Source organism: Symphalangus syndactylus, chromosome 8 (genome assembly GCF_028878055.3).
Source record: "Symphalangus syndactylus isolate Jambi chromosome 8, NHGRI_mSymSyn1-v2.1_pri, whole genome shotgun sequence".
NCBI lineage: Eukaryota > Metazoa > Chordata > Mammalia > Primates > Hylobatidae > Symphalangus > Symphalangus syndactylus.
Window position 1 is genome coordinate 49,295,487 of NC_072430.2, and position 12,678 is coordinate 49,308,164.

The following is a 12,678-nucleotide window of genomic DNA, read 5'->3' on the forward strand; positions in this document are numbered from 1 at the left end:
CAGGAGAATGGCGTGAACCCCGGGGGGCGGAGCCTGCAGTGAGCCGAGATCGCGCCACTGCACTCCAGCCTGGGCAACAGTGAGACTCTGTCTCAAAAAAAAAAAAAAAAAATGAGTATAGAGAAAGGGTTAGTCCAAAATGAGTAAACCTAAATATTCTATTCTCAAACAAAACAAAGCTGGTCTAAGAGCTCTTCTGCAGGCCTCACCTTCCTCCTCTACCCTTTGACAATAGCTTCTGCGAAGAATCCCTGACCCCACCATGTGCCTTGAAGTGACAGAGCAATCCCTCGACCAGCACACTAGCTTGGCCACTTCTCACTTCTTGGCCAACTACCTCACCACCCACTTCTATGGACAACTGACTGCTGTCCGACACCGTGAAATCCAGGCGCTGTATGTGGGATCCAAGGTAAGGAGGAAAAGGAGGTGTTGGGAAGGCATACCTGAGGGAGAGGCTGCGAGCCTAGCTCTTCTTCCGAACTTGCCTTTTCAATGGCTCTTTTGCCAGGCACCTGCCATCCCTGGCCTGTGCTGTATGAAATCTTTACCCTAGTAGCCCACTGTATCCTAGCTGAGTCTCCTAGGACTTGTCATTCTCTTCCTGTCCTGCCTCCATAGTGAATTCTACCTGGTCCTCTTAAGTTGCCTTTATGGTTTCCATGGCATCTGCTATACCAATGCTTCTCAGTTCTGACAATATATTAGAATCACCTGGACTTAAAAAAAAAAAAATACCAAGTTATTCACCTCTACCCCAGATCAAGTAAAACTGGTCTTGCGATAGGGACTGGACATCTTCCAAAGGGCTTCTGATGTGAGGATTTAAAATGATTGCTTGATAAACTTGTCTGTGCTAGTGGAAGAGGGTTAGTTGTCTACGTAATTAGATGAGATAAGTTCTTATCTTTGATGTATAACCTTGGAGACATTAATAGAAGAAACCGCCAGCTAGAAAAAGTAATCCAGTGAAGTAGAGTTTGAAGAGAGTTAGGGCCCTCTGGTATTCTTCTAATTATTCTGCCTGGCAGTCCTATATACTACCCCACAAATAGAACGAGTGCTAGGAGAGCCATAAATATAACCACTGACCCACTTACTAAGAGTTAAACTACATAACATGTTCCTTAAGAAGATACACCCAATGCGCTGTAGCTGAGTAGGGGAACCCTTGAAAACTGGCAGTGAACAGGGTCAGTGAACATATTTCAAGCCTAGTGATTGTGGCTTCTAAGGAGAACTTAGATTCATCGTTTACCTGTAGGAGATAGGAGGTGCCAGGTTTCATTAGACCACTGACACCATCTTGTATTTCTCATTCTGAGTAAAGCCTCAAATAAACAGAATGGTGGCATTAAGGGTCAGGGAGATCTCAATCATACCTGGAGGGTCCAGGCCAGGGGTGAGCAGGCTACCAAATGTGGGCCAAATACAGTCCCCAACCTGCGTTTGTAAAGCAAGTGTTATTGGAGCACACGTGCAACTATCATTTTACCTATGGCTGCTTTCAAGGTACATGTGCAGAGCTGAATGTTTGAGACAGACATTATGGACCATGAAGCCTAAAATACTTACTCTCTGATACTTTATAGAAAAAGTTTACTAACCCCTCATCTGGTGAAGGTCCTGGAGTACTTCTCAATTACCATCTGCAGAATTCAGTGGGGAGCTCAGCCTTCCTAAAAGACTGCAAGTCTGTTTCAGTAGCTGGCTATGCGCCTTTTGTTCTCATGTACCCTTCCCCTTCCCAGTGAGAATCTTGAGTTTTTTCTGAAATTTGTGTACTATTTTCTTTACTCTGTGGATCTATCCCACAAACAGATTCTGCTGACCCTGCCTGAGCAGCACCGGGCCAGCTATTCCCACTTGTTCTCTAACCCCCTGCTCATGCTGGAGCAGCTGCTTATGAACATGAAGGTGGATTGGGCCACTGTGGCTGTGCAGACTCTGCAGCAGCTGCTGGTTGGACAGGAGATTGGCTTCACTATGGACGAGGTGGACTCACTGCTTTCCAGATACGCAGAGAAAGCCCTGGACTTTCCATACCCTCAGAGGGAGAAACGATCAGGTAACTTCTGGCATCCTAGAAGGGGATTCTACATGGAGGAAGAAATGCCATGCTGCGTTCTTAGTTTTAATTTGCTCCCCTTTTAATATTTTGGGTTGAGCTAGAGTGAATGAATACACTTCAGGAGAGCTATCTCTTTATTATGTAGGAGAGATCTTGGTCTTGGAGGAAGTAGAATAGTGACCAGAATTAAAAGATGGTAGATAACCACTGCATGCATAATAACATAAAGGTTTGGAAAGCAAAATATGCTGGAAATGGTCTCTGTCTGGCCTTGAGATAGCGGGCTCTTCATTGCCATCATTTGGTATTGAGAGTATGCCTTATGCCCAGGATCACATCAAATATCACTTGTATGTGAGCTGACTCAGCCTCTTCTACATTGAAGAAACTGAAATGAGTACGGACTGATGTTCCCGGCCAGCTCTTTTTTCGTACTCCCTACCCTCCAGGGGCATCATTTCAACGTCTTCCACTTTCCTCTCGCACTTTTTTTATTTATTTTGTAGAATCCTAGTGTCCATTTCATTATCTTATCTGCCTAAATTGTGGTTTGTTTTTCGAGGCGTTTAAGAAACGTGTGCTATGGGCTTAGAGGTACCTCCTCCATTCTCTTAATACCTAGTAGAGACATGGAATGACAATCAGAGAAGCCAACAGAGCTTTGTTCTAAATGCCTAGGGTGGTGAATCAAGATACATATGGTAGAACCATATTTTGTGAGCATTTTCCCTCTCTACAGATTCTGTGATTCACCTCCAAGAAATTGTCCACCAGGCTGCAGATCCCGAGACCCTCCCTAGATCACCATCAGCAGAGTTCTCTCCTGCTGCTCCTCCTGGTAAGAACTGGCTCTGATTATTCACTAAAATTTTTCAGTTTAGTCTTGCCTTATTCTGTCCTTCAGAATTTTTTTTTTTTTTTTGCTTCTTTTTTTCACTGCCAGTTACAACATTATTAATTATTTATCTTGGTTCATTCCAGATTTATATATATCTCAAAAGATTCAACATACAGTCAACTATTGTTATTTGTGGCAGTATGTCCATAAAGTCTCCACACTGAACTAGCAAATCCAGAACTCTTGTTCCTAAGGGAAATATGTACATGTATCTCACATAGATGGTAATCTTAAATCCTAAAAACTCATCCTAGACGATTCTATTCTATTTCCTTTTTTCTGCAAAGGAGGTTCAGAAGTGTTAAGTGACTTGCCTGAGGCCACCCCCCCAACAGGTCCCAGAATTGGGATTCAAATCCCATTCAACTAGCCCCAGCACTGAGCTTCTGGCACTACCCCGCACTGTCCACTACCACCTCCATCTTCTGGTCACTGTTTTTTTTTTGAGACGGAGTCTTGCTCTGTCGCTCAGGGTGGAGTGCAGTGGCACGATCACGGCTCACTGCAACCTCCACCTCCTGGATTCAAGCAATTCTCCTGCCTCAGCCTCCCGAGTAGCTGGGATTAAAGGCGTGTGCCACCACACCCAGCTAATTTTTGTGTTTTTAGTAGAGATAGGGTTTCACCATGTTGGCCAAACTGATCTCGAACCACATGTGATCCACCTGCCTTGGCCTCCCAAAGTGCTGGGATTATAGGCATGAGCCACCACACCCAGCCAGGTCACTGTTGTATAGAGGTTGAAACAACCTCGGCTGAGAATCTGTGTGTTGAGTATTGGGTGACTCAAAACTTTCATGACCGCATGTGTTTGCAAATGACCACAAAAGCAAGATGAATATAGTTTTTGAGGTTACAAATGTTAATAAGCAACTTCACAAATATGCAATCTGGTATTAATGAGGATTGACTATACTTAGCCCTCAAGTTCATACTGTCACACACAAAGCACACGCACCTTGAAGCCCTCAGCCATGTCTTGGTCACCCTTTTCACCACCCCTCCAGTCCCCTGGTCTCCAGCCCCCACACAATGGCCTACTCTCAAAAGAAGCTCAGCCAAGTGTTTTGTTTTGCCAAATGGTCAAAGGAGCAGGATTCTAAGGTCTCTTCTGAGTGCTACTAAGAGTCACTATGTTTTACAGCTCTCTTCTTCTGTGACCAGCCAATGTTGCTCTGCTAAATGATAAGAAATCTCTTTACATATCATAAAGCAGACTGTGGCATTTTCTGGCCATACTTTGAGAATTAGCCATGCTTCATGGTAACCAGCTGAGCTGAGGGGAGGGCTCAGCCTTGCAAGTATATGAGCAGCTTCATGCATCTGTATAAATGGCAGCCTGAGCAGCTTTGGTGTGTGTGTGTGTCTGTGTGTGTGTCTGTGTGTGTGTGTTTGTGTGTGTGTGTGTGTGTGTGAGCCTTTTTTTTTTTTGGAGACAGGATCTCACTCTGTTGCCCAGGCTAGAGTGCAGTGGTGCCATCAGAGCTCACTGCAGGTCAATTCCTCCTGCCCCAGCTTCCCAAGTAGCTAGGACTACAGGCACACACCACCATTGCCTGGTTAATTATTTTATTTTTTGTAGAGACAGGATCTTGCTTTGTTGCCTAGGCTGGTCTCGAACTCTTGAACTCAAATGATCCTCCCCCTTGGCCTCCCAAAGTGCTGGGATTACAGGCATAATCTGCACCTAGCCTATATGAGCTTTTTATTATGGAAAATTTGCAAATCCCAGATATCATATCATTTCATTTATAAATATTTCAGTATAAATCTCTGAAAGGTAAGGACTTTCATGAAACAAAGCCATAATACCATTATCACATCTAGAAACAAATTCATAATAATTCCTTATTATTCTCAAATATCAAGTCAGTATTCAAATTTCTCCAGCTGTCTCATCAAGATTTTTTTATAGTTGGTTTTTCCAGACTCAAGATCTAAATAATGTCAATACATGGCATGCCATTTGGTGAAATAGCTCTTAAATCTTTTTTTCTTTTTCTTTTTTAAGAATGTCTCCCTCTGTCATCCAGGCCAGAGTGCAGTAGTATGATCATGGCTCACTATAACCTTGAACTCCTGGGCTCAAGCAGTCCTCCCACCTCAGCCTCCCTAGTAGCTGGGACTACATGCACACACCACCATGTCTGGCTAACTTTTGTATTTTTTTCTTTTGTATAGATGGAGTCTTGCTATGTTGCCCAGGCTGGTTTTGAACTCCTGGCCTCAAGTGATTCTCCTGCCTCAGCCTCCCAAAGTGCTGGGATTACTGGCATGAGCCACTGCACCGGCCTTTTAAAGCGCCTTTAATCAATAGTTTCCCTGCGTCTTTTCTTGTTTATCCCCCCTACCTCTTTTTTATTTGTGGAGGAGACTAGTCATTTGTCCCCCGGAGCTTCCCACCTGCTGGATTTTGCTGATTGCCTTCCTGTGGCAATCTGTGTCTTTATCCCCAGAATTTCCAGGACACTTGTAGTTAGTTCTAGAAGCTGGACTTGATTCAGGCTTAATATTTTTTAGTAAGTATACTTGATAGCAGGTGGTGTACACATCCATCAGGAGGCACACAATGTTCAGTTGTCTCTCTTTTATGACACAAACAGCCACTGATGATCATTAACTGGATCTGTTCTTTCAATAAGGATTTATAAAATGGTGAAATTCTATCATTCCCTCTTCATCTGTAAGCTGGTATATTGATTACCTTTTACTCTGACCTCTGGCTCTGCCTCCCAGGTATCTCCAGTGTACATTCCCCTAGTCTAAGGGAAAGGAGTTTCCCACCAACCCAGCCCCCACAGGAATTTTTGCCTCCAGCGACACCACCTGCCAGGCACCAGTGGGTACCGGATGAGACTGAGAGTATCTGCATGGTCTGCTGCAGGGAGCACTTCACCATGGTAAGCAGCATCAGTCTCCACTGTCACCCTCAGGAGAAGGTAAAGGAGAATTCTAGTTCATGAGCCTGAGTTTACAGTCACCGCCTATCCCCGAGAGAATATCGATATTTTCAGAACTGCCAAATCTAAGACTTTGGGTTTATTTTTGACCTCACCAGAATGTATTTTCTGGACTCAGACAGGTAGGAGACACCCTCAAATAGCCGTAAATTCTAAAATCTTTGCCATTGTCATGAGATAATAAAAAAGAGGCAGGAGGAGTCACCAGGTGTCAGTGGATCTTGTTTCCGGCTCCCATGTCTTTGACAGTAAGACTGGTGACCTAGCAGTGGTTATATGCACTGACTCAGGAGACAGAGGGCCTGGGTTCTAATCTTGGCTCTGCCTCTTAATGACAGTGTGACTATACACTATTTTGGTCTCATGTGCCTACTTGTAAACTAAGGATGATATATTCTTAGGCTCATGGAACTGTTAGGATTAAATATGATAATACATGTCACCATACTTAACGCAGTACCTGCCCAGTATGCCACATCAGCTCAATGCTGATGAAAACGATGGTGATGTAATTGCTCTGCGTCTGTTTCCTCCTCATCTATAAAACAGATGTAATATTTCTATTAGAATGAAATGAAGCAGTACTTTAAAGTCACTTTGATGCCCATCCACTGCTGAATGGATTAAGAAAAGTGGTACATATACACCATGGAATACTATGCAGCCATAAAAAAGAACAAGATCATGTCTTTTGCAGGAACGTGGATGGAACCAGAGGTCATTATCCTTAGCAAACTAACACAGGAATGGAAAACCAAATACCACATGTTCTCAATTTTAAGTGGGAGCTAAATATTGAGAACACATGGACAGAAAAAGGGGAACAACAGACACGGAGTGTACTTGAGAGAGAGGAGGGTGGAAGGAGGGAGAATTTCAGGGAAGAAAAACTGCTAGGTACCATGCTTAGTACCCAGGTGACAAAATAATCTGTACACTAAACCCCTGAGTCATGAGTTTACCTATATAACAAACTTGCACATGTACCCCTGAACCTAAAATAAAAATTAAGCTTTTTTTTTAAAAAAAGATATTAGGAAAGCAAAGTCAGATATTTTCCTTATTTAAACTTACAAATCTTCAAGGAGGACAATTGGTTGTGGCTTGTTGAGACATATGACAAGACACTGAAAGGAGTTTTGCATGACAAGCTGCTCTCTAGCTTTGAAACCACCATGTAGAAGGTTTACTTACTTATAGGGTAGATTATAGAAAGAGTTTCTAATCTTTAAATTCTAATAATGACAACAGTTGGCCTTTATTGACTGCCTACTGTATATGTCCCAGGCATGATACTAAGTGCTTTGCTTAAGTTATCTCTCTTAAATTTTATAACCTGATGAGCTTGATAATATTATTACTGTATTACACACATCAGAATATGGATGTATAGAGAAGGTATATAATTTGGAGAAGACTGATAAGAAATTCTGAGTTGACTGATACAAATTAAGAATTTGTGTGTAAAATTAAATTATACCTAAGTGTTTATATTTTTAGTCTTTTTTTTTTTTTTTTTTGAGACAGAGTCTTGCTCTGTCACCCATGCTGAAGTGCAGTGGTGTGATCTCTGCTCACTGCAACCCCCGCTTCCTGGGTTCAAGCTATTCTGCTGCCTCAGCCTCCCGAGTAGCTGAGAGTACAGGCGCCCACCACACCTGGCTAATTTTTGTATTTTTAGTAGAGATGGGGTTTCACCATGTTGGTGAGGCTGGTTTCGAACTCCTGACCTCAGGTGATCCGCTCACCTCTGCCTCCCAAACTGCTGGGATTACAGGCGTGAACCACTGCGCCCAGCCTAAAAGTCTTGCTTCATGTTTATCATGTGTTACAAATGGCACCTGCTAAAATAACCTTGGGGAAAACAAATAAATAAAGGCATTTTGAAAGGGATACTTTTTAATCATTGTCATCAATACCAGGTAGAAATGTGATCTGCACTGGCTCAGAAAGTGACTTCTTCTCCACTACTTTTTCTTGTTTCTCCACATGTTGCCTCCATACACAAGTAGAACTTGTCAGGAGCTATTGCAAAACTCCATGACTTGGCACCTTTGCCCATCAGCTGACAGATATTTTTAAATGTTTGATTTTTGAGGGCAAGGACTGGTGTGTCCTTTTCCAATAGAGACCCAAGCACTTGGTGTTCTTAATAAGTAAGCCACTGGTAGTTAATACCATGTATAAATGGATTGACAGCAATCTCCCCTTCTCTCCTCCCTCTTTCTTCTCTTCCTGATGGCATTCCTCAGTTTAACAGGCGTCATCATTGTCGCCGCTGTGGCCGGCTAGTGTGCAGCTCCTGCTCCACTAAGAAAATGGTGGTTGAAGGCTGCAGAGAGAACCCTGCTCGTGTGTGTGATCAGTGCTATAGTTACTGCAACAAAGAGTGAGTGTCCTACAGCAGAGCTGTTGCTATTATTGACCACTGCACTCTTCCCCAGGTCCCTACACTCCTAGAAGTCTCATTATGGAGAGCATTTCAAATCCAGAAATGTTTAACATTCACACTGAAATGCCATTAACTCTACACTGAAGTGTTTGTACACTGACCTTGGTCAGAGAAACCACTAAGAGAGAAAGTAGGGTGAGAGGAAGAGGTGTTCAAGCCTCTTACATGATGTTCTCTCTCAAATCAGGACGTTGATTCCTTAGCCCTTCCCCAGACAGAGGCCATTGAGCTTAGTTCACCAACTCACCTATTTTCCAGCCTCTCTTGCTTCAACTGGTCTCAGCTGGACTCAAATGGACGTGTTCACACCTGCTGAATGGTTGGGCATCGCTTATATCAACTCTGATCTAGGTAGTCATTCTTGCTTGTAATCCGTAATTAGAAGAGCCTCCATACTTGCCTACACAGAGTTCACCTGGTAACAACTTTCAGAAACTGCTCATACCTCTGGCGAGACAGATCAAGACTTTGTTTGTTGGCTCAGTGTTGCTGAATTGTTTCCACTACTTCTAGTAGCAAAGAAGCATGAACTTAAGACTCCTAGAGCATCTAGGAATATGGGCCAAAGCAACCATCCAAAACCAGTTACTTTGAATTCTGCATGTTTTATTTACAAACTTAAATAGATTTTATATTCTCCTCCATAGCATTATTGTGTTTGTCCTGATATGAACATTTTTGGTCACTATTTACCATAATGATTACTGATCTCATAGGAAGGAAGACATACCATACTTATTCTACAGTTTCCGTGACCCTAGCATACCACTGCCTCCCTCCCTCCGGGAGGAATTACCCACACACCATACTGCTGAGATTTGAAATGGGCAGTTAGTATTGATGGGGGACTCTTTCATTCAACAATTCTACCCTCAAAGAGCCCTCCATTGTACCAGGGAGACACTGTAAGTTGATGCTGTCTACTAAGCTCAAAACAAAGAAGTGACTCAGGCATTTATTTAATAAATTTTCTTTCTCTGTTTTCAGTGTACCAGAGGAGCCTTCAGGAAAACCAGAAGGTAAGGCCAAATCCCGTTCTCTGTGACTCTTCATTTGTGTACTTAAATTGACTCTATCTTCAGCATATCAGCTGTAACTGATATACTTGTCCAACTTATGCACTCCATCCAACTTGTTTGCCAAAGCAAATTCTTGGCATTTGTATCAGCCTGTTTCCTCTGAAGTTCATCATATTAACCTATTACACTGGCCCATTAGCTTCCAGCATTGAGAAGACCAGCAACCAAATAATTTGGTTCTTAACTTTTAGTAGGTGATTTTATTTTAGTTTTTCTTAAGTTTCCCTTTACCATCCTACCTCCCCATGCTCCCTCCTTACCCCTAGGTAATCCCTGTTAACAGTTTGGCCTGTATCCGTCCACAACAGGTTAGTTTTTAGAGTATCCAGTGGCTCAGCCATCTATTTGAGAAACACGCCCCTTTTAAGGTTTCTTGTGTGAAGCAAGAAGGTTACGTGACAAATACTATAACACTCACCCCAGGTCTACGCCTGGGGAAGATGGTTTGAGGTGCTTAGTGGGGTGTCCTAAAGCAAACAAAAGGAACCAATGAGAGAGAAAGGGGCCCTGAGATAGCAGGCAAGTGTCTACCTGCAACTCATGCCAGCTCAGTGGACTGGATTAGACTGAACTGCCAGCCAGTGAATGACACATGAATGGCATTTCTCTTCTCAGCTCTAGACAGCTCAAAGAGTGAAAGCCCTCCATACTCCTTTGTGGTGAGAGTCCCCAAAGCAGATGAGGTGGAATGGATCTTGGATCTCAAAGAGGAGGAAAATGAGCTGGTGCGGAGTGAATTTTACTATGAGCAGGTAATAGCAATAAAATGCAATGGTCACTTAAGTTTTTTTATGATGTGTAGCAGTATGACAAGAAATACAGAGGTAGGTGAACACACCTGGCCTTTACTTGTTTATAGTGCAATAATATGGGAGCTAAACCAGTAAATCTGTTAAGGCGGAAAATAATGAACATCTTGGGAATTGCACAAGGGGAGACCAGGAAAGGCTTCGTGGAAGAGGTAGCATTTAAGATGAGCTTTGGAAGAATGGTAGGAGTGTGACAAGCAGAAAGCTGGGGGTTGTGAGGAAAGCGGGGATGGGGAAGGACAAAGAATACAAAATTAAAACGTCTGAGCAAAGACACCGTGTCTAAAATTGCAGGGCATGATTGGAGAAGTGGAAGCTGTTTAATTTGAAGGGACCATAGAGTCAATAGGGTTAATAGAGAGCTCATAAAAGGCTTGAAAAGGATTATTTATGTATAGGGCCTTGCGTTCTGCAGTAAGGACTACCTACTTGATATGTATCAACGGCCTATGAAAGGTTTCCAAGTGTGCTTTAGGATTATTAATTTAGCAGCAGTGTGTCCATGGCTTAAAGCAGAAACTCCTCTAGGGGGTCAGACAAGCGAGCTGACCATTGTTGTCCAAGTCAGCAATAAGGACTTGCACTAGTGGACCAGAAAAAGGAGGAGACCTATGGACATTGTCAAGAAGTAGGTAACAAGGCTGGGCGCAGTGGTGCCCACCTGTAATCCCAGCACTTTGAGAGTCTGAGGTGGGTGAATCGCTTGAGCCCAGGAGTCTGAGACCAGCTTGGGCAACATGGTGAAATCCCTGTCTCTACAAAAAAAAAATACAAAAATTAGCCGGGTGTGGTGGCACAAAGCTGTGGTCCCCACTACTTGGTAGGCTGAGGTGGAAGGATTGCTTGAGCCTGGGAGGCAGAGGTTGCAGTGAGCTGAGATCGCACCACTGCACTCCAGCCTGGGCAACAGAGTGAGACCCTGTTTCAAAAAAATAAAGAAGTAGGTAAGAGGTGGACACAGTTCCCTTCTTCCCAGTAAAATGACATAACTTAAAAGCCAGAGCTTTGGCAGTGCTACTTAGAACATCTGAAATTTGTTTAGTTCCACTTGTGCTTTCTTGTGGAATCTGGTTCCTTATTCCAGGGTCTTTCAGCCTTTTGAAAGGGGAAGGGTAATTTCTGCCACCCAGCTACCTTTGGAGAATGCTCTGGCTCCTGGACTCACCGTGTGTTCTCCCTTCTTCCACCCTGGCCAGGCCCCCAGCGCCTCCTTGTGCATTGCCATCCTGAATCTGCACAGGGACAGCATTGCCTGTGGTCACCAGCTGATTGAGCACTGCTGCAGGCTCTCCAAGGGCCTCACCAACCCAGAGGTGGATGCCGGGCTGCTCACGGACATCATGAAGCAGCTGCTGTTCAGCGCCAAGATGATGTTTGTCAAAGCCGGCCAGAGCCAAGACTTGGCTCTTTGTGACAGGTAGAGGGCAACGGGTCTCTATTCTTTTACACAGGAGCAATTTCTAGCCACCTTCTTTTTCTGACGCCACTGTGATTTTTTTGTCTCACCATCCTCTCTGACAAGACATGCTGAAATATTTTTCATCTCTGTAATGTTGACGAAATGGTGTTGCCAGATCTTAAGTGTTCTTCCCCATCCTACCTGGCACCCTGTGTCCTTTTCTTTTTCGGAGCAGATCCGCAAAGCAGAGTTTACTCTAGCTATACCAGTCAGAAAGAGAGTAAAGACTTTCGTTAGTTGATTTGTCATTAAAGTCAGTGTAGGGAAGCACCTTTAGTCTCTGTGGGACTTTCTGGCTTTTAAAGAAAATGTGTCCTCCTTGAACGTCCAGTGATTAGCCTTGAACAAAACTCTACTCCAATCCTGACCAAATTCAAACTGTGAATTCTGGATAATAGATTTTAAAAAGCACTGTGCGAATTGGTCTATTCCTGTGTCCCAGGTAGGAACCAGGATCATAAAGTAGAAGTGTGTATGGAAAAGGTATGATTAGACCTCCCTCAGATTCCTGTACAACCAGTTTTGACTCCATCCATTAACCTGACAGTGACTCCTAATTCCCTGCTTATCCACTCAGATGTGTGACTCAGATTGTGTGTTCCCAGCACTCAGTCCTAACCAGATTTGGGAGAAGGGAGCATAATTTTCATTGCAGTATCATTGCCTCCCTCAGACATTTGCTTGGAATACTTGCCTGCAAACTCAGCAGCCAGCATGGAGCACAGCAAATCCCAGCTTCACAACTTCCTAGCTCTGTTAACCCCTCTAGGCCTCAGTCTCCTCCTCTATAAAATGGGGTGGTAATACTGATCTCATGGGGCTGTTATGAGGATAAAATGAGATCATCCATGTAAATGGTGAAGAACTAAGCCTGGTATATACTGTGTATTCAGAAAATGTTCGTGATTTTTATTATTTTTAGTAACAAAAACTAGAAGGTTGAGAAAAGC

At 43.4% G+C, this 12,678-nt stretch overlaps 1 protein-coding gene across 3 annotated transcripts in view; it reads left to right on the forward strand.

Moving 5' to 3' along the window:
• Positions 1–12,678, forward strand: part of ZFYVE26 (zinc finger FYVE-type containing 26) — a 70,518-nt gene that overhangs the window by 39,227 nt on the left and 18,613 nt on the right. For all 3 annotated transcript variants that reach the window (XM_055289044.2, XM_063644404.1, XM_063644405.1), the window contains exons 25-32: positions 236–412; positions 1,822–2,068; positions 2,811–2,909; positions 5,706–5,869; positions 8,182–8,318; positions 9,369–9,400; positions 10,076–10,212; positions 11,466–11,686. In XM_055289044.2, the coding sequence (XP_055145019.1) occupies positions 236–412; positions 1,822–2,068; positions 2,811–2,909; positions 5,706–5,869; positions 8,182–8,318; positions 9,369–9,400; positions 10,076–10,212; positions 11,466–11,686 (1,214 nt within the window). The remainder of the gene's footprint in view (positions 1–235; positions 413–1,821; positions 2,069–2,810; positions 2,910–5,705; positions 5,870–8,181; positions 8,319–9,368; positions 9,401–10,075; positions 10,213–11,465; positions 11,687–12,678) is intronic.